General features: G+C 40.7%; 2 protein-coding genes across 6 annotated transcripts; one reads left to right on the forward strand and one right to left on the reverse strand.

Annotated features, from left to right (window-relative positions):
• LOC120457087 (blood vessel epicardial substance) lies at positions 1–27,388 on the forward strand. 4 transcript variants are annotated; one of them, XM_039644268.1, is made up of 8 exons: positions 1–347; positions 5,804–6,922; positions 20,298–20,455; positions 20,521–20,623; positions 20,707–20,856; positions 20,987–21,128; positions 25,013–25,045; positions 25,822–27,388. In XM_039644268.1, the coding sequence occupies exons 2-8, from the start codon at positions 6,371–6,373 to the stop codon at positions 25,884–25,886; spliced, it is 1,203 nt and encodes a 400-aa protein (XP_039500202.1). In that variant the 5' UTR covers positions 1–347; positions 5,804–6,370; the 3' UTR covers positions 25,887–27,388. The 4 variants fall into 4 exon arrangements, with proteins under 4 accessions (XP_039500202.1, XP_039500203.1, XP_039500200.1 ...); XM_039644269.1 differs by lacking the exon at positions 25,013–25,045 and having other exon boundaries at positions 3–347; XM_039644266.2 differs by lacking the exons at positions 25,013–25,045; positions 25,822–27,388 and adding an exon at positions 21,917–23,886 and having other exon boundaries at positions 28–347.
• Positions 7,272–12,348, reverse strand: LOC120457085 (transmembrane protein 205). 2 transcript variants are annotated; one of them, XM_039644265.2, is made up of 3 exons: positions 9,093–9,249; positions 8,666–8,919; positions 7,272–8,291 (listed from the first exon to the last, which is right to left on the reverse strand). In XM_039644265.2, the coding sequence occupies exons 2-3, from the start codon at positions 8,853–8,855 to the stop codon at positions 7,843–7,845; spliced, it is 639 nt and encodes a 212-aa protein (XP_039500199.1). In that variant the 5' UTR covers positions 8,856–8,919; positions 9,093–9,249; the 3' UTR covers positions 7,272–7,842. The 2 variants fall into 2 exon arrangements, with proteins under 2 accessions (XP_039500199.1, XP_039500198.1); XM_039644264.1 differs by lacking the exon at positions 9,093–9,249 and adding an exon at positions 11,406–12,348 and having other exon boundaries at positions 7,274–8,291.

Raw genomic sequence — 27,388 nt, forward strand, 5'->3', positions numbered from 1 at the left:
TGTAGTGTATTGTAGTGTATTGCGACCACTGTGCACGCGAAATTCGTTTTCATTGCGGGAGAGCGAGAGAGGGACAGAGAGAGAGAGAGCGACAGCCGTTTAAATTGCCATATATTTCCCATATAAAAGCACCGCTGCTTCGTGTTTTCGTTGCGTTTTAAAAAAATCTCGAACAAAATATGACAAGAAAACATCGGATGAATCGCCGGGCAGGAAATTCACGGTTTTCAGTGAAAAACTACTGATATTTATCAGATATTCGAGATATATGTATATTCAATCGAAACGAGAGAACCAAATCCCCGAAAAAAACGCGTATCGGAGTAAATACAAGTTGACTTCTGCTGGTAAATAGAAGAAAAAGTTGTACCTTAAACAATGAAAAACTCACGTGTCAAATATTTAACAAATTGTTCTCACAAATACACGGGCAAGCCTATTTGCGTGTGTGAGATTTGCTAGTTCGAATCTTTTATTTTTTTTTAGTGGCAGCTTTGTTATGTGTAATATATACATAAATATATACATATGTATTGTGTGTGTGTGTATTTACTCGCAGCGTTGTTGTTGCTGGTTTTCTTTAATTGAAGCCGCGCCAAAAGTAATTAAATAATAACGATGGCGAATGTTTGTTTGTGTGTAAAGTGCAGCAAGAATGGTGAAAAATCGAACATCAACACGCTTTTAAAAATGCATGTGTTATGTATATGTATATATCGGGACGTCAATGTGTGCGTGCGGGTGGTGGCAGCGGCGCCGGCAGAGGCAGCGATTGCAGTTGCCAGCACGCATCCAAGAAGAAGAAGGAAATCGACTGTTGGCTTAGGCGGGGGAAGGATGAGAAGGAAAACAAAAGCAACAAACTCCAACTTCTGCATCTGCTTCTTCTTTCTCTCCTCCCTGGGCCCCCCACTCACTCACACCCCACCCCCTCTCTCTCTCTCAGTGTGTGTGTGTGTGTGTGGGTGTTTGCATTTGCATGGCATTTCTGGCATGCAACTTGTATGTATGTGTGTGTGTTTGTGCGTATATTTATGGAAGTTGTGTGCCTAGGCGAGAGAAAGGGAAAGAAGATCGAGGAGCTACAATTTATTATTATCCAAGCTCCCAAAAAATCGAAAATTTAGAACAGAAGGAGTAAAATCTCATTGTTTTATTGGGAAAAAATCGATGAAGTGACTTTTTCACTTCTGATTGTAAGATCCAATTGGGATGATTTGCTTTCTAGCTTTCAACTTGACGATCTTATGAGCAGGGGAAATGGGGATGAATTGGTAAAATTTCTATTTAAAGATATAATGAGCGAATAGTGGAGAATAGCTCTAAAATGAGTTTCCAATTTCGAATTCAAGTTCTAAGATCTAACGTGATAAACCATAAATTGCTGTGCACTTCAAAAAGTTAAAAACAAACTGCTTTACTTAGCAAAATCTTTCCTAAGTCTAAACAAACCTTAAAGTTAAAACCTCATACAAACTGTTGGATAACTGAAAACTATTTGATATCGCATCTACAGCAGCATTCAGATAAGATAAGTGACCATATGTGCCAAAAGACTGAAGTCTGAAGTATCAAAATGTTTCCTTATCAGTGGTTGCCTCGGGATGAAAGTCTTACTTCAACAGTTGATAACTGATTTTCACAATAGAAAATTTCCTGTCACTAATAGTTATGACGCAGCCGGAAATTATTGTAGATCATTAGTAAGGTAATCCATCAATTTTCCATGTATATTATGTGTATTTATGTCGACCATTTCCTAACCAATTTACATACATGACCAATGAGTGATTAAGTGTTTTTTTTTATTTCTGCTTTCGCCTCGAAATAATTTCGAACATTTTTGCTGTGGCTGGCCCGTTTTGGGCCATAAAAACGATGTAAGATTTAATATGGCATATAGGGCGAGACAATGTTGCCTGTTGTCTGGTTATTGTTATTATTATTATTTTTGTTTACACGTGGGAAACGGAAATTGGCGAGGGAAAAAACGGAGGACAGCAAAAAGTTGCCGCCGTTTCACTTTCGGCATACCAGTCTCCACTTACCCTACCAAAGTATGTAGTTAAAAATTACAAATAACAAAGGGAAACAGTCGAGGACCCTTAAGAAATGCAGAAAGCGTTGTGTTTTACACAAATAATTCCACGTAATTAAGCCTCTTCGAAGCTTATGACTTTAATGCCTGATCTTCCCTTTTGGCCCTCTCTCTTTTTTTATTGTTTTCCATTTCATTTTCCCTTCTATCGCCGGTTCCATTTCCAATTGTTGCCATACAAGTTCCGCTTCCAATTGGATTACGACCACAATTTGTCTGCGGGCCAAATACCAATTAGAATCGGGCGAGATATGGAATTGTGCGGGTTGCCGATAACTCCTTATCGATATCTGAATGCCAATTCAATTGATGAAACAAATATCAACAGCTCGAAGTGCACTCGTGCATTGTGACATTTAACAATATTAATATTAACAATAATAATAATAATTCGTTTTTTAGACCCAACTAAAATTTGAAGCTAATGCTGACTTTTGAATTTAATACCTATTTTAAAAGAAGTCCAATGGGAACCTAATTGGTGCTGTTAGTGAACATTAATATTGGTATATGTATGGAATAGAAATGAAATTTATACTTCTTTTCCTATGCTAACGAAGGGTAATTTTACATTTCGCTTGATATCCACCTATGTGACGCGACTTTCTCCACAATTATAATCATTTGCAGCGAAATTCAAACAAAAAATCGCTTATATGTAATAGCTAAATGCCATTTCTCATTAGATGCCCCCCACAACGATTTTACGTTGATTGCCACCGAGTAAACATCAATTGCTGGACAAAGGCAATCGATGACTTCGACACGAAATTACGACGAAAAAAAAAGTGGGAAACTAAAGGGTTGGGGAAGTCGAGAGGGACTCCATATCGGCCATTAAACCCACACTTTTCCTATATTGTCACTGGCCACTGACATGTCATTCAACCCACCCTATTTCACCTATTTTCACCCGGCGACTTTTCCTTTCTCGCAATTATTAGCCACAACCTATTGGGATTTTCGCATGAAAATTATTCATTCTTCGTTTTAGACATTGTCATTAAATTGCCTCAGTGTTTTAGTGGCCAATATTATTCTTATTTAAAAATTGGTTTTGTGTTCTTAGCATTAATTTCAACTCTTATGCGGGGCATTTCATAGTTGCATTGACAGCTATTTTTATTTTAACATTTAGTTTCATGTTTTATTTAACTTGTATTTTCCCCTCGCAACGCAATATTTGTTTTTATTTTGTCAAGTTTTGGACTTGCTTCGTTCGCGTTGTACCAATTTTACTTTTGGTTATGGACTTTAATTTAAGCGAAGTCGCGCTTAGTTGTATTTGCATTTGTTGTTTTGTTTTTGTTTTTTTGTTTTTCGAGCTGTGTGTTTTTTTTCAAGGCAACAAAAACGATGACTTCATCTTCTCTGCCCACAGTTTTGTTCTTGCCACACAGTGTGTGTGCATGCGTTGGTGTGGGTATACCCTTTATAGAGAGTATTTATAGTTTCTGAACTTGGGCGCGCTCGGGAGAAAGCATTTTGAACCTTTTGGATGCAGTCACCATATTAAATACATATATGTCTACCCTAATGTCCGAGTGTTTTTGTTTTGACACGAAACAGATATCAGTATTTTCATTTTTTTCTTATCTTTGTGCAATAAAGGGTACGATTTTGAATACCAATAATAACTTTATACCCGTAGCTCGAAGAGTAAGATAGCTTACTATATCCGTATAAGTTTATATATTCGGGATCAATTCGCCTAATCAATTCAGGTTGTCCGTCCGTCTGCCTGTCCGTATGAACGTTGGGATCCCGTAAACTATGAGGTTGCAGATTCAAGTGACGCCTATATTTAAAAAGTTTAAAAAATGACGACAAACAATATATGCAATACGTATAACCACCGCCAGGTGTCGCTCGCTTATACTAAAAAACGAACCACTTTGGGGCCCGACATAAATATGTTGACAATAAGAATTTTTCAATTTTTCGTAAGGTTTGTTTTGAACATTGTAGGTATCCGAGATTCCCTATTTTTGGTGGTAAATGTTTATTTCGTTTTCAGGGTATGTGCATTTCGGCAACACACAGCTGATTTCCATTGCTTTGTTGTGTTGCACACCCCCGAAGAGTTGATGATAATGACGAGGAAGTGTTGGCCTTGTTTGTTTTTGTGACTGATGTATGTCACTTGCCACTATCATCATTATCGTTATTAAGCGCACGCCAAAGACATTGTGGCAGTGCAGCCAATATGCAAAGTGTTGAGTAATCGTCAACTCAGTCCACTCACTAGCGCATTATGATCGTCATCATGGACATCGGACTGTCTTTCATCGGTTGGTTGACCACTGTCAATACTTACACTGAGAGAAATCCTTTAAGTTTGATAATCTTCGGTTGACTTTTGTTTAACTTTCGGTCAATAGGTTTAATGAATTAAACACTATGAATTAGGCAATTTCGAAAAATGTAATAATGTCATCCTCCTCAATGCTTTCTCCCTGTGCATGGGCGACCACGAACTTTGCGACATCAAATTGATTATTTTGATGCCCTTCTTTGTCGCTCTTTTATCCACCATTTCTCCCTTTTCTTTCCACGCTATCTTTCCTGCTCGTTGGCTTTGTTTTATTATTCATGTCCAGGCCGGAAATGTTTCGTTTTCCAGTCGCACTCACCAGACCAACCCCAATACCATAAACTATGTATATGGGGACCACCGACCACAGGCCGTATAGACCATGCCCTCGCCCACTTTTGGCCACTTTCCCAGTGCTTTTATTTGTTGTGTTTGGTTGCCGTTCTCTTTTGGGGTCAGCAAACAAAACTCGCACCCGTTGTTTGCTTTGTTCTATATGTGTATATACTCTCTGGAGTGTTTTTGGCCAAGTTTTGTTGGCCTGGTCGAGTCGGAAACAGGTTGTGCGGATCTCTGTCGGCCGAAAAAAAAAAAAAACATTGCAGATAGTCTTTGGTTCCGTGAATTGCTGTGGATTTTGGTATGATTTATACCCGATTACCGTGATTTTTTGTAGATTTTCGCATGATATACCGTATTGTGAATTTCCGAGTATTTATGCGGAATTTTGGGTGCGTCTTGATCTGAAGATACGGGAAGAAGTCGCTGAAGTAATAGAAACTACATATCTGGGGAACCATGTGTCCACATATGTATGTACATTTGTACGATTAGTCAGCCGGGTTTCATTATCATATTAAATGTTTATTATTACAATTACTTTTACTCCAATGACTACTTCAGCACATTGTATGCATTGTTCCTAATCAGTTGTATTAAATTCCACCGCGGGAATGTAATGTATCCCACTTGTATGGCAAGTATTTTATAAATATTAATTTCAGCAGTCAATGACAAATTACTGATTTGAAATTCGTTTGAATTGCATTCCATTCCCATTTGTAGGGATGTTAGGTGAACAAGTTTTTCGTTAAAACTTATCTGCGATCGCCAAAAATGTACACATCTTTAATCAGTAGTCAGGTGTTATCCTTGTCGTAGTTTACTCTAATTATTATGGAAGTGGCTAATCTCCGAGAACTGGGGCATTCACTAGCACCTGAAAAAGTTCACAACGGAACTTAACCGTGTTGCAATATTTATTAACAATTAATTAATGAACTGGCGTAGCTAATTACCATCGTATTTATTCAGCACCCACCCATTAAATATTTCTTTGGCTAATTTGGTAGTTATTGCAAATTTTTTTGACGTTTTTTAATTTATTTCAGCAGCTGCCTAAGCGATGCAAAATGTGACAGGCGGCAGCAGCAGCAGCAACTGCCACATCAAAGGTTACACAGCGGCAATAGCCCCAGCTGAAAACTAAAAAAAAGAAGGAATCGAGAGTTTAAGGCCATGAACTATGCGGCTTAAGCAGTAAAATGAAATGTAATTCAATTTTAAATTAGCTAGGACAAGAACCGCATGTAACTGTATATTTGAGACACGAACCGCAAAGCACAAACATCTTCAAAAGGGCAGCAGCAATAACAAGACCATCACGAAAGTTAAAGGAAACCGTGCGTAAACCACAACAACAATTAGAGCTGAAGGCTAGAAAGTCGGAAATAGAAAAGTGTAAGCAAAGAGAGGAAGACAAATTTTAAGCATTGACAGAGCGGGGACAACAACCAAGCGGTTGAGTTAGCGGATATTTCAACCAGCTAGGCTTCTTGCAATTGAAGAGATTGAAAGGTGGTGCAAAGAATAGCTCAACGATCAGGCTGAGGAGAGCGACAGACTGAAACGAAGACAGCTTGAGGAGGAGGATCGCCTGGATAACCGGGATAACCGAAATGCCCAGCACGGCGGGCAGTGCAGCGGGCGTTGGGATGGGCGCCCTGATCAACAGTGCCGGCAGCAGCGCCAGTAGTGTGATGGGCATCGGCATGGGCAGAGCAGCAGCTACGGGGGCAGGAGCAGGAGCACCAGGAAGTTCGGGATCTGGAGCAGAGGCATCTGCCGGCACTCTAATCGCGCAGAGCACGGCGGGAACGAGCGCCGCCAGCAGCGGAACGATCACCTGGGACAACAATGGAACCCTGCGATCGATCAATCCCGGCGACTGGTCCATCGAACAGTGCCTTGGGCCACATCACCTGTACTTTCAGCTCGGCTGGGCCTTTCTCTTCCTAGCCTTTTTGGCTCCACACGGTCCCTACGGATCCCTGTGGATGCGGGCCATGCTGCTCATTGGCTGCCTGATGATGGGCATGCATGGCTACTTGGTGGCCCGTGCACCGGACGTCATGCTGTGGTCGGGCATGGGACTTTTTGTCAACTTCATCTATCTCGTCGTGGTGCTGTGCCGGCTGAGGCCTGTGAGATTCGAGCAGGAAATCGAGGCGGTAAGTGATAGTGATATATGCCCAAATTAACACTATTAACCACCATAAACACAAAAACAAGGATTTACATTATAGACTAGTTCTGAAGTATCTTAATGACTTTAAGTTTTAAATTGCAATTATAAATGCAGATTTAAAGTATTTAAATTAAATATTTTAAAGTATACAGGCATACTCCGGTAATCGTAATTTTTGAAGTTTACACTTCTTTATTCTAAAGCCGAGAAGTAGGCAACCCAATCGATTAAATCAATTACATACATGACAACTTTTTATAGAGTTAATGAACCGCAAGAAAAAGAATCTTTTAAATTGTACACATTGATTGGATATTTTTATTGATTTATTTTTTTTTGTGTTGTTGTTTCTTTTTGTGCTTTTTGGTTTTTGTTTTTGTTTCTTTTGTTGTTGTTTTTCTTTTGTTTTAATATAAATTACATTCACTTAAAATCCGCACTTAAAACAGAGAAAAACATAGTTTTTGGTGGATTAATAAATAACAGCAGAAAATTAATGAATGAGAAAAAAAAAAAAACAGTATAATTAATTATCAATAGGCTATTAATTAATAACTCCTTGTAAATTATTGGCTATCAACTATAGGCTAAATGTGCTGTGGTTTTTGGGTAGGTGTTTTTTGTATTGGGAGGCGGGCTGAGTTTATCACAGGAAATCAGATTGAAAGGTCGCAGCAAACAAGGCGTCCTTGGGAGAAATTAAATATTTTCGTGCGTCGGTATGGGTGTGTTGGTGTGTGGGGCGGAGGAGGGGCGGAGGAGGGGCATTTGGGATTGGATGGTGTTCAATAAGCAATATAGAATTTGAGACAATTATCGAACATGGAAATACAGTAGTAATGATGTGTGTATGCATTATGTGGTGGGATCCTAAATCTATAAATTCTTCACTCCGGGCTTGCCTTAGCTAAGGCGTATTTTCGATGCCAGAAAATACAGCTGCAGGCAGGTGGTCAGCATGACCGTCATGTTGCCAATGGCGATGGTCATGTGGATGCGCCGGAATCCCTTGTGGATGCGCTGATAGTGCGGACAGTCGACGAGGTCGCCCTGGACGAGGCTGCCCACCTCCTGGCCACTGCCGATCGCATCCTCGATCCTGTACTTCTCGTGCATTAGCTGCAGCATCGGTGGCACCAGATACAGGCGCACCACCACCTCGATTCCCGCCGCCAGGGCCAGCGATCCCATCTGGATGCCCGCCGATGTCGTCCATCCACTAAGGAAATACTTGGCATACACCACCAGCATCGTCAGACTAAGCATGGCGTTCAGGGCGAAGTAGCGCGGGAACAGGATCTGCTGGCACTGTCCGAAAACGTGGCGGGGCAGAGAGAAATACAGCGAGAGTCCTGCAAGGATATGGCATAAATTAGATTTGCTTATAATCCGCTTAAAGTTCCAGCGACTCTACAAAATGTAATTACGATCTATGGCGGACTGGCTCAAATGCAACGAGTGTGGATTGGCTAAAAGAAATGAATTATGGGAGTTGATCTTGGCAATGGAACCAGTTATCAGTGATCAGTCCATATTATATGCTGAAACCTTGGCCATCTGAAAGTTATGGCTAAAAGCATCTTCAAAGTACAGTTCGCTGAGATGGGTCAATGAATGTCCTGAATGGTAATGTAATATGGGCTTCATCTAAGAAACAATTAATGTGTGGGATGCTCATGGGTGATCCCTGATGATCATGATAGTCCTGCGATCTAAGGAGACTTACCCGAGACAAATGTCATCCAGATCTGCGACCCAAAGTGGGTGGCAAAGGCGCCCAGAAAGACCAAGGCCGCCAGAACTCCGCCCGTTGCTGTTCTCGTCGATGCTGCTGTTGCAGACGATGCTGCGCTTTCTGCTGCTGCTTCTGTTGTAACTGTTGTCGTTGGGTCGATGAGGTCGCGTCCCACAGTCATCAGCACAAAGGCCAATATGCAAACGGCTATCAAGTGTGCTGGTTGTGTCGTACGCGTCAGAATTCTGCAATGATAGAGCGTCGTATTCGATGAGTAAAAAGCAGGCAGACGTAAAATAGTAAGAATTTAAAATTGGAATTAAACATTAATTGAAGGAAGAGAAGCTAACTTGCTAGCGGAACATCGGAATTTGATCGAAATGTAAATTCGATAAATTATACAATATCGACTATTTACCATTATTGTCGATTATTATCGATTATGACCTAAAACTAGGGTTCTAGCTGTGTTTCTGTCCCAAGGCCATGCAATCTCTGTTTTTTTTTTTCAATTGAAGTGCTGTTGTGACGCTTCCTGTTCAACTCTTGTGAATTTTTAAATGCAATGGCTACGCAATTGCCGATGGTCCAAACTCCGCGGGAAAATGGGTTATGGGGTACCCACGTGGCCCTCATGTCTGATTAGATTTGATTTGCGGCGAACTTTTGCACCGATTGCGATCGTGCGAATTCGCCGTCTCCCTTTCCCTCGCTTTATGGCTATCTCTTTCTCTTCGTGTCTACGCATTTGTTGCGTCTCCGTCTCCCCACCTCTCTTTAGTCTGGCATTTTGCATATCCGTCTGTTACGTTTTTATGTCTTTTTTGCACACTTTTTTCGCCGTTCGTTTTTGTTTTTGTCGCTCGGCGAATAGAGCCAAAGTGGCGTACGTGCGCAAACGCATGCAACCGAATATTGTATATTCTCGCCGCCCCCCACTATACCCCTCTCTGTTGCTCTCGTGGGCACCAGAACTAAAAGCCAGAAATTGGCAATCTCTAGGCGGTAATCATAAAACGAGAGCGTGGATAATGCAGTTTTGCATTTGCACTTGGGGCGAATTCAGTTGTATCAGCTGGCGACCAGCTGATAAAACGATAAAACGCGGCGAACGCGGCTGATTTACGGACAGAGGAGGAGCAAAGACAGGAAGGCAATACAGTTATTGTCAACATAATAGGCCCTCAGAAACGTACAATACAAATAATTGATTTCATTATTTTTATAAATTTGCCACTAGCTAACTTAAACGACTGGTAAGGGTCCTGCCTCGGCAGCAATTCTGTTTCAATATTTTCCTCGTGTGCTACTGTTGTGACCCTGACTGTACGCCTGCGAAAGCTCTGCCAGATGACGTAGGACCCGATCGCACTTTGCACTCCAGCAACAACCACGCGAGAGAGCGAGCCTACGAGAGCGGGTGATTCAGGGGGTCTTAGGGAACTCTATTGACTTGCCAATTGTCGTCACAGCGCCCCACTGGCCGCAAGATAACGACCGTATCGAGATACACCCCCGGGCCCCCCCGAGGGTTGAATTATCGCTTGACATTGAGCCAGCATTACGGCCAAGGCGAATATCACTAGATCGTATTTTTAGATTCACGCACTTGTCGTTAGTAATGCGGCCTAGAGGCCCAAATCCCCGTGAATCACCCGCAGAAATTGGGGCTTTCGTTAACTAAGGTTAGGAAGGGGATCTTCGGCAGGTTGTCGACACGTACATATATTGTACTTATATGGCTGTGAAATTTCAATTGCTCCTTTTCTTGGGGTTCCACTGTGACGATTGATATCGTGCAGATCACGAGTTTGGCGTCTGCTGCCAGGCATTATCAATGGGGTGCTAACAACCTGTTTAATGGGCCTCGTTGTATTTTGCTATCTGGCCAACAAATTTCCGAAGCTACTCATAAATTTGGGCTTGCTGCAATTCAATTTAGTAGCTGTGGCATTCAAGTTATATTATTAAACCTAAGGTGTTCTGTGCAGTTAGATATTGTTTTTTTTCTTATGTTAGGAACGCACTTTTAGTGTTACAATAGACCAACCGCAGACGTTCCGTGGTCCGCTGTTTGCATAACGGTTGTGTGCACCCTAGACAACAGCAGACGGTGGAAAAATTCGACGACTATATTTGCATTTATAAATATCAATACAAGGGGCGTGATCAGCATGATCCACAGCCGTGACAATGAACTGATAAGAACAGATAGTGCCGCATGGAGGGTTTCCTTCTGTCAGCTGATGAATTTATTGGTATTTAGTAACGGGGGGCGTGAAATATGTCGACCAATGACCGCTAAAAAATAACTGATTTATACTATATACAAACTAATTTAACTTCGGGGAATTCAATTTTGTCCCGTAAATATTTACTTCATAAAAGATCTAATATACAAAATATTTGGCGTCTAAGGAGAAAAACTAATTGGTAATTGCTTTCGCAACTGAGTTGTTAGCAGAACCAATTAAATAATAATAATCATGGTTAAAAAACAAGAACAAGCAGCTATGGTATTTTAAAAGATGCACTAGAAAAATGTTGTATTAAATATTCTAAAGTTATTTGTCTGGTAGTACGCGAATATATTAGAAAGTTACAACGGAACTCTATCTCTTGAACTTTCAGTAGGTAATTGAAATAAAACAACTTAGGAGTCCAGTTAAAAAGTAATAGATGTGTTTTAGGGGGATAGAGGTAGAGAATGGAGCTTAAGGGGGAGACTCACGTGTAGAGGCGGCTGGCCTGCAGCTGGGCCACCAGGCAGGTGATTCGCTCGGACACCTGCCTCGTCATCTGGGTGCCGATGGCCAGGGCGTCATCCATTGACGGCTCCATGGAGCTAAGCTTGCGCTGCTGCTGAGCTTTCAGGGCGGCATTGGTCAGGGTCTCCTCCTCCTGCAGCTCCATTTCCTTGAGCATCTGCTGCTGCTGCTCCTGCTGCAGCTTACGAAAACGCGGGCAGAATCGCAGGAGGTCGCTTCTGGGTGTGGGTGGCGGTGAGCTGACCTTTGGACTGGGAGTCGTCACCGCCGCTGGCGCCGATTTCAGAACGGTTTCGGTTACGCCGCTATCCTCGCTATCGCTGCCGGAGACCGAGGAGGAGGAGGAGTCGCTGGCCCTGCTGCTGCTGCTGCTGCTCAGCTCGAGTTCCTCGAGCAACTGCTGTTCCCTGTGCAGATCCTTCTGCAGATCTCTCCTCTGCTGCTCCTTCTTCTCGCGCTTCTTCAGCGTGTACTTGACACTCTTCACCGCCTTCGATGGCATCCCACAGGCCATGTAGCGTTCGATCTGCTGCTCGTTGTTTTTCTCCACGATCCCTGAATTGTGGCACATCTTTGCATTGGTTTCTGTGGCTCCTTTTTCAATTGGTAATCCTCTTTAGATGCTCTCTATTCTTTTTGGCACTCTTCTTTGTCTCGCTTCGCACAGCAAAAAAATTTGTATTGGTGTTACTTAACTTTCCGTTTGCTTGGTTATATACTTGTATTTGGATATTGGTTTTTGGGATTTTTCTACACCGCGCTTTCGGGTTGGGTTTTGGGTTTTAATTACGATTACGATTTTAACGTGGGGTTGGGTTAATTTCTGGGGTGGTTATTTTTTGGATTCCGGGGGGACCAAGTGCGACACGTGGCGCGTTGAGGTGTGCGATTTTGAATGGGAAGTCGCCGCTGCCATTAGGTGTTATATATACCGCCGACAACGCCAGTTCTTGCGCCGACGGCGCTGCCCGCTCTGCTTCCGCTCTCTTTGGACGCGGCGAACGCTTCGCTCTCTCTTTGAGATCCACATTTCGCACTCAAATCGAATCGACGGAGCTGATGCAACAGTGGGCCCAATGGCGGCACCCAGTGGCTTGTCCAGTAGTCCAGATCACCATGATCGCGTGCTTTCTTATCCTCTGTATAACCGATTTGCAACGCATCGATGTGAAAAACACGCAATTGGATGGATAGAACGCTTCATTCTTGTATCGCCTATAAAAGTGCACTGTGTATAATCATTGTGAGCGAATGTGTAATTATGTGTTATGCCATATAATTCAGCAATTACTCTTAAGACAACCAATAAAATGGGAACTCTGTATACCCATCTATATTTTTAACGAATTGAAATAAATATCATATCAAACAATTGAATAGTTTGATCTATGATCGTGTTAGATCAGTTAGTTACCCTGATAAAATATGTAGAAATGTATGAACTATCGTATACAAACTTGTTTTGCGACTGGTAAGCCAGACCATTCAGACCATTCAGACAATAAATCTTAAGGAACAGAAAAGATTAGATAAGTCAATTGGTCTATGATTAGAAGACATTGGTTTCCAACAATAGTAAAACAATGCATTTACTTCCAGTTTCCATTAAGTCAGTAGTAGTTTGTAGTTTTCTTTTTAACATTGGTGCTAACCCACTTAAGCCGGCTTGCAAACCCCACTGTGCGATGCAATGTGCGATGTGGATTATCCCAGAAGAGCGGCGTTGGGAGGCTGGGCATCTGCTGGGGGTCTCTTAAATCCACAGAGGTACCATTTAAGAGAGCCGCCACCTTATCACCAGTACGAGTAAGTCTCAATTAATGGTGGCTGTCACGCTGCAATCGTTTGGCATTATATGCCGCCTTATAAGCACCTGACAAATGGATGCCACATGTGAATAGTTTGTGGCCCAACCTTCAGACATTCAATTTTTTTTTCGCTAAAAACTTTCCAACAATGTTGCGCCGAAAAAGTGTGGAGTCCACCGGGAAATGCACATGCCTTGAATTCCTGCGACGTCAACAGCGGTCGAGCAATCCCCGCTTGATGCACACATATCTACATAGTATATACTTTGGATCCACCGATTCTGGTTTATCACCAGTGAGTCGTCGGTTTAAATTCGGCGAATGCCGCAAGCTTTCGATCACTGACGTCGAGTGGTTCGTTCTTATTTCGTTTCGATTCGATTCCGGAGAAACTTCCCAACGGATATTCAATATATATCTGCGAAATATCTGTTACCCATTCGGGGGGAAAAACTTTTGCGGGCCTCGGATTTTGTGGGATTTCAAACTTTACCATTGACGAAAGACATCTGCAAGAAATCATTGCTGAATCATTTGAAAAAAGCACGATCAGTTGCAGTTGGAAATCTCTAGAGGAAAGGGTATCACCACTAAACATTTAATGAATATAAATTACAAAGCGATGATTAAAGCATTTGAGCAAGTTCTTACCAACCATACATGCAATCAAAATGCGTTTAGAACTTGATATTAGTTCGTAGAATCTTAGAACGTAGCCGTAGCCCAAAGACCGATACGAAATGCTAATGATAAGGAAAGTCTGGGTGGGTGAATCACCCAGTGATTCAGTGGGGCTCGGCGAAGATCCGCACCTGGTCAGATCAGATCAAAGTCCCCCACAGTTCTTCCGATCTGGCCAATCTTTCACCCAAATAATGCAAAAAAAAAAATGAAGGCCAATGCGAACGTGCTGGCAAAAAATAGACTAAACGAATTGTTTACTTGATTAACGGTCATTTGATTAAGCTGGGCGCGTAAAGGCTAATCATGGCCAATCAGCGAACCGTAGCCTGGCATTATCCCCGATCCACCGCAGCACCCTGCGATATATCCGCAGAACCGCGATTCTTGAAAGCCACGGTGAGTTGGCAAGAAATCACGGGCAGTGCACGATGTCCGGCCAAATTGGGTGACCAAAAGCGGAATTAATGGCAGTATTTGTATGCACCATAAGGAGGCGATTGGCCAAAATCGATCGGAGGAGGGATCTATGTACGTCCGGCCAGACAAATCGAAGCGGATCGAAATGGTTGGGAGTGCGACTGGGATTTGTGAACCGCAATTAGATAATGAGCAGTTTGTGGGCAGCCATCGATCGGCGATCGACGCGATCGGCCATGCCAGGAATCGAATATAGAAAGTACTCTCCATGTACATCTTATCGATTCGAGGAGATCCCCTTGTCATGTGCCGCACGTTCCGCGAGTTGTCGGCACCAAAAAAAAAAAAAATTAAAAACAATTATATTATTAATAAATGAATGAATGAATCGAATCTCGAAGTCGAAAATCTGCAAATGGCAGTCAATCGATCAATCAGTCAGTCGAACAAATCAAAAGATCCATAACAAGTTGGAAACAATTTTCCGAGATCAAAGGTTGCTAATGAAAAATGTTACTGCAGAATATATTTTATGTGTTTTTATATTCATTGAAGTTAAAGGTTAACCGTAAACTAGGCAGCCTGTACTTAAGTAGTGACATGAGAATGTTCTTATACTAAGACGTTCCTTTAAAAGTCTATAATTTAAATTCCTTACAGTTGTTCTATTGAATAACACCGATCACCGATAATATACATTTTACAACGCTACCACTAAATCAATCATCAAATAGGTCGGTTATTTATGACATATGGACTTGTTAATGATATAACGATTAAGAGAACTATTCATAGAACTTTGACATTAACTACATTATAAATTATATTAGGCCACGTGGCACGGAATGCGGTAAAAAATAAGAAATGCCCGAATACAATTGATATTCATTCTATGTCAACCATGGTTTCCATGGTATATAGCAATGTGGTGTTAATACTATTGGTTATGAGGATGAAGATGCCGAAGATTAACTATTAAAATGCGGAATTATAAAAACGTCTTGTATTCGGTAATATTTAACATTTACGATAATCGTGAAGCTTCAAGACTGTGTCATTCGTTATTCCGCTTTACTTTTTCATAGTTTTCGTTGAATATTTTTGATTATCTTATTGTCATTCGATTAGTTTTTATAGTTTAGCTTATTTGTTGGTTTCTTCGAACGGCAGCAGGGGTACGTGGGCCAAGTCTGGTTCGTTATTCCCTAGTTGGGCACTGTGGCTAATTCCACCCCATTTTGCCTCAAATGCGGACGTGCCGGCCGGCTTTCGCGTCATATGGGCCAATAACTGTTGCCGGATGAGGGGGCTTGTAGAACGGGTTGGGGGATCCAGTAGATGACTAGGCGACACTTGGCAATGTTTTTCTTTCTGCACCTGACGCAGAAAAAAAAGACATGGAGGGCTGCTGAAAGACATCTGCGTCAGCGTCTGCTGTCCAATGTGGCACTGATCCAACAGAAGAGGGCGACATGATCAACACCACGACATGGTCAACACCACCCTCTTCCGCCCCCCAGAGCCTCCCCTTTGCCACACCCACCCACGCGCCTCCACTCAATCATTTCCCGAATGCGGCGTAATCCCTTAGGGGAAAAAACAAAAACAGCGACCCACGTGAGCGGCCTAAGCAGATCCAGATATATGGGCTATGTCTACTGGGTGCGGGCACGCCCACCGCCTCCTTTCTGGAGTCACATGAGTCACCTAAATCACCTGGAAAATGAGGCGCAGATCGCTGACAGCTCAATTAGCGATGGAAATAGGGAAAAATCAAAACAAAAAATGGAATCAATTTGGGGACTGTTTAAAGTGAAGAAATATTTATACCTTGGTTTTTTATTATTAGTAATGTTATATGCGCTTAAAAAAAAGATTCTGAAGCCTTTTCTGAAGAATAATAATTGCTTGATATACCTAAAACTCGACATAAAAGCTGTAAGATTTCTTGAATGCTAGTACTAAATTTTTGTTTTATCGACGAGAGATTTATCCTGAATTCCTGTAAATAAGTAAGGTAAAAATGCGTAGTCTTAGTATTTCGTCATTCAAAGAGAGGAAAGAAGTGCACTTTGAAATGTAAACAAACGTATTAAAAATATAATTAGGTGTGCATCATACCGCAAACAGGTTATCAACATTTCCGCCGCAGGTGAAAATGCCCAATTTTGGTATTTCACCATTTGCTCGGCCATTTTAACGGCTTTTCTGGCATGATAAGCGACCAGAAAGTGGCGGAAAACTTCCAGAGAGTGGGAGATGGAACTCCGCTGCAGTTTGGTCAGTGTTGTTATCAGCAGCAGTTGCTTGTTGACGGCAATCGATTTTGATTTTGTTTACCAGCTCCATTGTTCACACAACGCCGTCGTGTGCAGCGATCGACATTTGTTAGCGTTTATTTGTTTTTTACGACCCACTGTTGCCGACCGGCCGTTACTTCTGCGACTCTCTTAAAGGCGAAGGCGGAAGAGAGCCTCTCTTTGGGGGGCTCATCATCAGGTTCAATGGCTCTTGAATGCCTTTCGCACCGATCTTTATCGCTCTCTCTATGATCTATATGCGTATTTGGGCAGGTCAGTTAGGAGCGAACAAGAAGCGGAAAAAGCGGAATAAGACATAAAACAGAGCCATTAAATCAACGATCGATCGAGTGGGGGAACTAATTAAACCCGATCAGCGATAATTAAACCGCATAAGTGTCCCCCATAATGGATCGATCGTCATCTGCGGCATGCCCCAGGAGAATTCTTCGCAATTAAGAGGTTGCGAGCGAAGAATGCTCTTCACAGTGATCTTTGGCTGGGCTTGGGTGGGCAGATTAACGCAATCAGCTGGTAGAATTCCAGAATTCCAGAAGAATTCTTTAAGTTGTTAAGCGAAATGAGTTATTAGTAGTCTGAATTATGCAGATTTAGGCCTTTAGGATAATTTGTTGCTTTTGAGAGCTAAATAGTTGGTTGTTAAGTTATGATTTAGTGCTATCTAGGGTATGGCCCACATTACTTGATTAATGCATTTATAAGTATTTTATAAGTTAAACTAAGTTCATTATTAAGTACAGTCTTTAGATAACACATTGATTTATAACATTGATTTATAACATTGATTTATAACGCACGGTTGAATTATCTTTCCCCATTTCGGTAAACGGAAACGCTGGCCAAGTTAACAGACCTGCAATTCATCTTTAACAGGATTCAATTCATTCATGGCTTCAGGCCCAGGAAACCTTTTTGGCCATTAGTCAGTTGGATCTGCCTCGAGACGAAGCTGATCCGATCGCATTCAGAGATTGGCCAAAGTAGAGCAGAGCATTATCTCTGGCCGACGATCGTTCGCAAATTGCTCTGTTTCGGTTTTAATACTTATGTGTACTTTTTTGTGGCATTCTTTCGCTTTCATTGATTTCAATTTGCAAATTGCGAGCTGTACAACGGAATTGTGCTTTGTTTCCCACAGCAAAGGAATAACGACCCCATCCCCATCCCGGGTTCTCATATTCCCATTCGACGGCAGTCCATCATGTATATGTAGCTGTCCAGCCGGCAGGCAGTTCATCATCATCTAGGGGCCGCTTATCTGCCGCATCTGTACACAGAGAGCAATTTTGGTCAATAAGACGCACGTTTGTAGACTAAATGAACTAAGAAATTAAGCTATTTCAATCTGTGTCCCTAATTGCTTGAAATATTTCGAGTTCTTAATTAATTCCTAACTGCTTAAGTTGCAGGTGGTTGATCGGAAACTGAATAAAAGTATTATACGTTTGATTGCTTGCCTGCTGGACAGCTGATCCCTTGAGCTGATTTCATTGACAATTTGGTTAATGGGCAGTTTTTTTCTTAGTGTAAACATATCTGCGCCTGCGACTCTTCGTTCTCAGCGCCTCAGCGGATTTGGTTTTCATTTTTACAGCTTTTTTGTGACTCTCTGAGCTGCGCTTGGTGCTTGGTGCTTGGTGGTGGTGCTCAGTGGTTCAGTGGCTTGGTGGTGCGGTGATTCGGTGGCTCAGTGGCTCTGTGGCTCTGTGGAGACTGGCCTACGTGACTCGGGAATCCGCGGCAATGTCCGATGACCGACTGGCGACCGGCGACTGTTGCAAATCGAAACGATTCGCTGGATCCGCCAGCAAAACCTGCCCCGGATCACAATTTGTCCGACGCCCGGGCAAACCTCTTGATTATGTTATTTATTTATTTAGCCATGCTCGTTAATGTTTAATGTTATTGCTGCGCGTCGCCTCGGTATGAAAAAATTAAGCGACGAATACCCATCGAAATAAAACCGCATTCGCATTCGCATTCGGGCCGATTTGAAAGTCCTTTGTGTAAAGTCGACTTCGTTGAACTCTGACTAAAATGTCATAACTTACATTACCCTGGTCAAAACCTACTGAAGCGAAATACTTTTTGTTGTTCATCAAATGGTAACATAAATCCAATATAAAGATATAATAGATCCAATATATAAATAGTTCTGTTGCTAAATCATTTGGATCTTAAGAAAATGTCTGAAATATGTTTGCTTCTTGTATTTGAAAATGGCACAGAAAGTGCACAAAATGTATGTTTAAACTTTGAACCCATATACCTTTCACATAGGGTAGCAGAAAATTGAAAACTGCTGGCGTTTCATGTTGCGAGCTGCAATGCGACCACCTCCGATGTTGCAGTTGTGAGTGCTGCTACTGCCCCGATCCATGGGAGCCCACCTGTGGAGCAGGGCGGGATCGGGATCGGGGGCTATAGCCTCAAGCTTCAGCTTGAAGCTGGCTCGTCTAACGGCTGCGTCAGCAAAGCACACGATATTTTTGCATGGCAACAAGTTAACATTGTCGTGTGCGGCTGTTGCTACCACGAGTCTTACATTTTGGCCATGTGATCGTCGTCTTGGCTCTTCGATATCGAGGGGTTGGGGAGCTGGGTGGGGTGGTACCCAAAAACTGGTCGCAGCACTATCTAGCTGGCCCAAAGCTCATCCACGCCCACGCCACATAAGCACACGGAAAGAAAACTCTCACCATTAAAGTAAAAGTTCTAAATTTTTCAAGAACTTACTATACATACATACATATTTCTTTTCTTTCTGTCTTTGGGTTTTTGTGGTACATCGTTTCTTGCAAACTATACGAAAGGTTTCTGCGTCATAAAAAGGACGAGAAGTTCTTGGAAGTCGTCTTTTCTCCCAGTGTAGCCTCATTTAAATAAGAACAGAGAACCAGGTGGGAAAAGGGGGCGTGCTCTTGTTGTACTTGACGCAATGCAAAGCAGTTAACACTCTCGATCGCCGATAATATTTTCTTATTTTACTTGTTTGTTTGTTTGATTTTCAGTGCCGAGTGTAACAACATCTACTTGGCAACAGAGATTGTTGTCTTATTGATCTCCATGTGAGTCTTTTGGCCAAGAAAATCGGAAGTTTCCGTTACTTTATTGCATTTTTTATTTGCGCATCCACTTTACTTTATTGGGCACACGGACATTAACTCGGTGTATTATGTGGCCAGCAGTTAGAACCCATTGATGCTTTAGGAAGAATAGGTGGAAAGTTTTCAGAGAAACTTTGCGTTTATGTTAGCTTGAACTAAATACAAATAAGAACAGGGTTTCTAAGTAAATAATGCTGCTTTTATCGGGTGTAAGCTACACATTCCGGCTAAGGACTATTAATCATTTGTCGGTAAATATTTATTTAATTGCGTACATTATGTTTAATGTGATTATGTGATTATTAATAATCATAATAAGTCATAATAAGTCATAATAAGATACCAGGAGCGAAAAGCGCTAAGTAGTAGTACTTAAAAGTCAAAATACGAATACTCGTATTTATTGAACGAACAAATATTGAACACCAGTAAATACCTGGTATATAGTATGCAAATAAATATATTAAATTGATCTGTAGCTGTCGCAATAACCATCAACATTATCGATCCATTTGCAGGTGTACCTGGCACTTTTCCAGCCGCTGCACGTGACGCGCCACCAGTTCAAGAAGGTGCTCAACTGCATGAAGGTGATACGTGCCCTGAAGTACCAGGAGGTCTACGCCCAGGAGAAGGTCACCAAGGTCGACAGCCTGTCGCTGGTGCTGAGCGGCAAGTGAGTGCTCAATGGATTCATTTCCGCGCTTGCGATGGCTAATACTGATGCTCTTTTATTCACAGATTGGTGGTGTCGCAGCATCAGCGCGCCCTGCACATTGTGTTTCCCCATCAGTTCCTAGACTCGCCGGAATGGTTTGGCGTCTCGACCGATGACTACTTTCAGGTGGGTGTTCTTTCTTACCAAACTCAATTTTCTCATTAACCAATATGGGTACTTTTGTTCCACGATATACCATATACCCATAGGTCTCCATCATGGCCATGGAGGAGTCGCGCGTGCTGATCTGGCATCGCGACAAGCTCAAACTGTCAATTATGGCCGAGCCCTTCTTGCAGACCGTCTTCGATCACATTCTCGGCCGGGATGTGGTCAAGAAGCTGATGCAGGTCACCCAGGTTAGTTCCTTCTTCAATAACTTTAATAACGAATAACTATTTAATAGCACTTTTATCATGTTAATCAATGAAGAAGCTATTATTTATGTATAAACCAGACTTGGTAATCGGTATGCCCTTTTGATTCTAGGTGAGCGAGTCGATAGCCAGCAATGGCTTCCTGCCCTCTGGTGGATATGCTGAGGATGCAGAGGACAAGCCCATGCTGATACTCAAGAAGAGTGTGGATGTGGGACACGGACTGACGGCCCTGATCAACCGGCAGCTACAGGGTGAGTGCAGTCCCCTTGACCCTTGACCTTTGACCCGGTCGGCTCCTCAGCCATCTTAACACGGTTAACCTAATATTGTACAGCGGCGGTTAACAAAATAGTAACAATGTCAGAAATAAGCTATTTAACCATTTTCCAAATCACCTAACAGGCTGAAATTAATAACAATATTTCAGCTAAGGCAAGAATAATTAACAAAGCTTTAAATCCTAGATCAGATTTTGACGAAACTTTGTAATTGAAACATGCTTAAACCAAATAACCTTTAAATGCAAACATAGACAAATTTGAATAATCTATTGACATTTACATTAGCAGTCTTTAAAGTCATAATCACCAATTTAAACATTGAAGCATTTCATTACCGTCTCATGTAAATATATGTATTAAATCTAAAAAACAAAAATATATCCTATTGAAATGGTGTTGTTAGGATAATTCAAATGTACTCTCGGCATTATTTTAGTGACCGCTGCTGTGGTTAGCTCTTCCCCACGCTTTTGTTAACATTTTTGAAGTTGTGGGGCTCTTGATTTCTCCACTTCGACTTTGTGTGTCTCCCTCCCCCCTGTCGCTATGTCTCTCTCTCCCTCTCTCTCTCGCCCTCTATCTGTTTGCACGCTTTCTGCATGGCGAAACAACCTAACCTCACTTAAATAAAGACCGTAACATAGTTTAACTTATAATTTTCATTTTCGTTTGTATTACATTTTATGTGTATTTTTTGTGCATTTTTGATTTTTTGTTTCGTTTCTTTTACCTTTTCTACGCCAAAACTCTAATTTTAGACGAGCATGTTCCTTTACTTGGTCGCACGTACAAACAACAACATCAACAACTACTACTGCAACAACAACTAGAACAACAACGCGTACAAGAGGCAACAATCAGCGCCAACAACATCGAGCAAAGTGCAATCTGAATTTATGCAATCGCCCGCTGCTGCTGCTCAACTTGCCACGAACAGAAATCAGAGCACCCATCCGTCCCTTTTCACCTTTGACCTGCACAAGAACAACCAGATAAACAACACCACCCACACATGCAAACCACCATCAGTCATCAGTCAGTCATCAATCATGTGCAGCAACAACAACCACAACAGCAACAACAACAGCAACTTCACGATCATCAGAAAAGCAAAAAGAGCTGTCGAAGAAATCTGGATGGATAGCTATCCATCAAAATCCGCATCCCGAGTCCCATATATAATCATCTCATATCTAGTATAGCAACTAGCACTAGCTAAACAAACATCTAACACATCTAATCGTTCTAATAGCCAACTTTGTATTACCCCACTACTGCAAACAATTAGCCAGAGACTTGAGGTTTTGTTTTATGTAAACTAATCGTCTTGGCAAACATAAACTTTTCGTCCCAGCGGAAATATACTAAAACATCGTGTTGTCACTTAGAAGGCCATAAGATTTTACACAAGCTTTTTAAAAATGTTAACAGCAAAGAGCAGAGTTGTTCATCAAAAAGAGAAAAAAAATTAATATATTTGTATAGTAAGGGAACTAACTAAAATCTAGGAAACTGGCATCACTGCCTAAAATACTTTGTAATTTCACCTGACAACTCTATTTAGCAGTGTAGACATCAACATAACATGTACCCCTTGTTAAAAAAACAAGAAAGATCTTTTTGCTCTAAAACCATTTAATTAAAACCGTGCTAATATACTAGTATCCCACGGTAAAAACCAACTATTTGCAAAAGAAAATACAAAAACATGTAGGAAACTCACAACAACACTAGCAACACTGTTGAATTCAATATGCTCCCTGAATCCTTCGCAAAAACTATCGTTAACTGTAGTCAAACCAGTTGTAAGAATTGTAATTTATTTTGACTGATCATGGTTGTATGTTGAGTTGTAGTCAGACAAGACACTTGATTGCACGTGAATTAGTTTCAGTTTGAGTGGGTTTTGCGATTATGGACGATCAGCAAGCCAACCAAGGTTTAAATTTGAAATTAATTGATTGTGGTTTTGAGTTTGAATTGGATTTAGTATTCTTAAATATAGAACGCAATATACAAATATTTTATAGTAGTAATTGATCACGAATGGAAGAAGGTTTTAAGTACCACTTCGTCGATCTTCTAAAGCGACTTTACACTCGTGTAATAAAGGAAACATTTGTAGACGCAGGCCATTTTCCAAGAACTTATGATGAGTATTCACCAGCATAATGACTGGTATGCGAACTGGTTTGATTACAGCTCTTCTTCAGCTTCAATTGCCGATTCCAGATCTCAAGATCGATCAGTCTAGTGTAGTGATAAGTGATAGATGATTAATGAACTTTTCCGCTGGGCCAGGAGTTTTCAACGCTTTATTTGATTAAATTGATTTCTTACCGCTTGGCATTTACTGGAAATTTACTGTGCTGGCACATCCATCAAGTCTCTAAATCTATCCATTAACACATTATTATTTTTTGTATTTCTATATGCATACGTATTTTTCGTTGATTCGTTGATTGATTTGCATACAAATTGAGCTTGAAGAAAGCGTGAAAACTAATTAGAATTAATATCGAATAATATTTGATAATGTTAAGCAATACATAGCCTAAGTTGTTGTACATACGCTATATATATTTGCTGTACATAATCCCGAATACCCGTAAATCCAAGAACCCCCTAATCCAATACTCCCCCCAAGAAAGTGTAATAAACGTAATGGAATCAATGTGAATGTAAACAAGCCAAAAACCGAAAGCTAATAAAAAAAACACATAATCAAGATGAAGTATTGCAGATTAATCCAATAGTCGAACCGCATTCGAGTTTCGTTTTAAAGGGCATAGGCACGCGCTCGGCCATTTGACATCATTAATGGCATTTATATGTTTTTTATTTTAATTCGCATTATTTGGCCTGCCGCCACGAGGAAAACAAAACAATATTTGTTATTTAATTAAACAATTTGGCTGTTGTCGCGATCGCCGCGTGCCGATTGCGAACGATTCCGTTTGTATAGGGTATGGATTTGTGCGGGGCGTGCAGCATTCATCGCTCCGATCGATCGGCTTTGCAAATAATCAATAAATACGGAAATCAAAATTGCAGCATGCATGCCCATAAACTCACTCACAAAGTGCAGCCGACGACAGTACGCACATGCCACGCCCCCCTACACCCGGCCACGCCCCTGCCCGAACACTTGCGCCCATTCGCAATACCTGTTTAAAACTAAAGGCGTATTGAGTTGCACCTCTTGGGAATATGTAACTGAGTATGGATACCCTAGCTCTTTTGTTTACTACTGGGTTTACTATTTCGGTTTGGTTCAAGAGGATAGTTTCTATTATAATTTTGCAGATGAAACGCTTTAATATATATTTTTATAGGGCCTTAGTGCTTTTTAAATATGTATTATTATTCTGTATCAACTTAGTTTATTATCACCAGTGATAGACACGCGAAAGTAAACTGGGAATCTAAAAATACTTGCAATTCGATTAGAGCGTCTAAAAATGGCATTCGATTCCAATTAGATGGCAGGTGTTACATCTATTTTAGAAATAGTGTATATTTACTAGTGTAATATTTAATCACGTGATGGATAATGTATCGCAATCAAAGTTGTTTCTGTGTTACATGTATTCATGTTATCGATTTTCTCACCCTTTTATCCTAACCACGTTTTCTACTGATTTCCCACGATCAACAACAACAACAAAAACAACAACAAGTTTATATCTATGTTTGATTTGTGATGAAATTTATGTATTTGATTTTCTATTTTTTCGGTGACTATAATTTTGTTGTATGTCTAACGTAAACGTTCCAAACCAAACTCCATCATAAACGTTAATCAACTACAACAACAACACCACCAATCAAAACCAACAACCACCACGAAACAGCCCTGCCTAGGATATCGAAGTATTACGATTGCGGTAAGTCGAACGTCCTGTAGGGAAATGGATCCTAAGTTTCGGTCACCGAAACCACAAGTGCCCTTGCAGACCGATTGCTATTAAATTTGTAGTCCGAATATTGCCTGATCCTTAAAATAGTGAGCCGGTTTCTCCATGAATTGTAAATCACCGGTTGATGGGAAGCAAAAGCATTGTCAGCTGTTAGTTATATACAAATAAAGATCATTTAGGTTGAAGCTTTTCAAAAACTGTTTTCTTTAACTGCTTTCCTTAAGACATCAACGTTCCTTTTGCAAAGATTTATGTGTTAGCCTTTTTACAATTTAAACTTTAATTATTTTGTAACTGAGAGACTAATTGATAATGGTCCGATTGCATTTGCAACTGCATACAAAAAGCAAAACCCCATTCCCTCTGCAAGGGTCTCAAAAGTAGACCCTGTATTCTGAAACAACAACTGCAGCCCACTGTGTATGTATGCTAGCCTGTGTGTGTCTTCGTCTCTTTCTCTGTGTATACAACTATCTCTCTCTCTCTCAGTTCAAATGTTCAGTGTTCAAATTTATGTAGTGTGACCGTTCGTGTGCCTGCTTTTAGATTGTGCATGCAAAAGTTTTTAAATTGTTATTTCCATTGCCTTGGATAAGCAAAACGTATTTGTAAAGTGCTCCTTAAACGTGGGAAACTTAGTCTTCGCCTCCTTTTATCATCCTTTTATCATCAAATTACTACGAAAATAATTGTAAATATGCTGTTCTTTTTCTTTCTTTCTTATTTTTATCTACACCTTTTAGCTGGGGATCCGAACTCTTGGCGCCTTGGGAGGATCGATGAAACGGATCATGAAACGGCCGTTTGAGAGGGATCCAGATGAAATGTTTAGACTTGTGTTTTTGAGTATTATTAGATGTATATTTTAGGCAATACTGAGGAACGAATGCTGAGGAAATCCGACAGAAAGGATCTGAGGAACCTGAATGCCATGACTCGTTATACAGAATTATTTATATCTATACTATTTGAAGGAGATATCAATTTGGGTATGGGTATTCTTCAATTATAGGATCGGGCATTAATTCAGATTATCCTGTCCTTAAATTGGGTTTGTGACAATGGAAAAATACTTTTATATGCTAATATTAAAGCCAAAATTGTTGTTAAGTATTTTATTTGGCATACACATATTGTACTAGCTTTCTTTTATTTGGAAATTAGTAGCCAAAAGAAAAACCTTTTCTGATTTGTATTTTTTTAAGTCACTCGAGAAGAATACCCCTAAGAAAGAGAATTGAAATATATGTATACAAAAATTATACATTAATTAAATCTAGTCTAGTTGCAAATTGTATTACGCTAAAACTACGGATTAGGCGAATGACAAACAAAAACGAGAATTAGAAGGATAACAACTGTATGAAATGTTTAATTATTAAATGGAGAAAGATGTATTTTTTTATTACCCTACAGTTAAGAGATTATTACCGAAAAAAATCGGAGAAAGCCCAAAAGCGTTAAGTGTGAAAAATGCAGATTATAAATAGACGATATGTACATGAATATACTGGTACATACATACATATGTACAATTATGTATGGGTAGTTAACGAAAAAAATGTTTGTGGCTACTCCCCGCTAGATGCAAAGTTAGAGAACATTCCATCGTTGATTAAACCTTCTTAAACCTATAGCAATCACTACAAATTTTACATACAGTTCCCGCCTAAATTGTCACCTCAACCATAAACTTCCTGTCAAAGGATTCGTAACCGAAATGCTGGTTAGTCGAAAGAAGTGTTCATTTAGTTTACCCATAGACCTTTGATAGTCCTTGTTGCTTTTGTATCTATGTGCCTGAATTCATGCATGTGCATCAATCAAAAAAGTTAAATATAATAAAAGCCCAAAGGTTAATTTTGTTAAACCCTGAACATTAGCTAGGTATAATAATAACCCAACCAACCAGTATAAGAAATACATACAACTGAACGATCGCCTGCAAAAACCATAATTATATCCAAAATATTATACACTAGACCTGTCCGTGGAACAGAAACGAAACAAAAAATTAACCCCCGCTCATGGAGGTTTCAATACTCTATTCTCGACTTATTTAAACCATTTACATTGGAAATAGAGCAGGACCTTGGTTTCACACCCACAGTATTTCCCCCTAAATTGAAGCGCATTGTATTGTATCGATCCCAACGTTTGTCTCATGTATGTAAGTTAACGATTAGAAACAACAAATCCCCAGATCGACATAGATCATACACAAAACTACAACCAATCCGAACTAAACCAAACCAAAACAAATAGTTCAATGTATTTCGTACCTTTGAGCATAATTAAAAATAAAGTAAA

The sequence above is a fragment of the Drosophila santomea genome, chromosome X, assembly GCF_016746245.2.
Source record: "Drosophila santomea strain STO CAGO 1482 chromosome X, Prin_Dsan_1.1, whole genome shotgun sequence".
Classification (NCBI taxonomy): Eukaryota; Metazoa; Arthropoda; class Insecta; order Diptera; family Drosophilidae; genus Drosophila; species Drosophila santomea.

Coding starts and splice junctions, on each gene's coding strand:
- LOC120457087 (XM_039644266.2), top strand. CDS start 6,371: ATGCCCAGCACGGCGGGCAGTGCAGCGGGCGTTGGGATGGGCGCCCTG. Junction 20,857..20,986: donor AGCTGATGCAGGTCACCCAG/GTTAGTTCCTTC, acceptor TTTTGATTCTAG/GTGAGCGAGTCGATAGCCAG. Junction 21,129..21,916: donor GATCAACCGGCAGCTACAGG/GTGAGTGCAGTC, acceptor CTCTAATTTTAG/ACGAGCATGTTCCTTTACTT.
- LOC120457085 (XM_039644264.1), bottom strand. CDS start 12,013: ATGTGCCACAATTCAGGGATCGTGGAGAAAAACAACGAGCAGCAGATC. Junction 8,920..11,405: donor CAGGCCAGCCGCCTCTACAC/GTGAGTCTCCCC, acceptor CTATCATTGCAG/AATTCTGACGCGTACGACAC. Junction 8,292..8,665: donor CTGGATGACATTTGTCTCGG/GTAAGTCTCCTT, acceptor ATATCCTTGCAG/GACTCTCGCTGTATTTCTCT.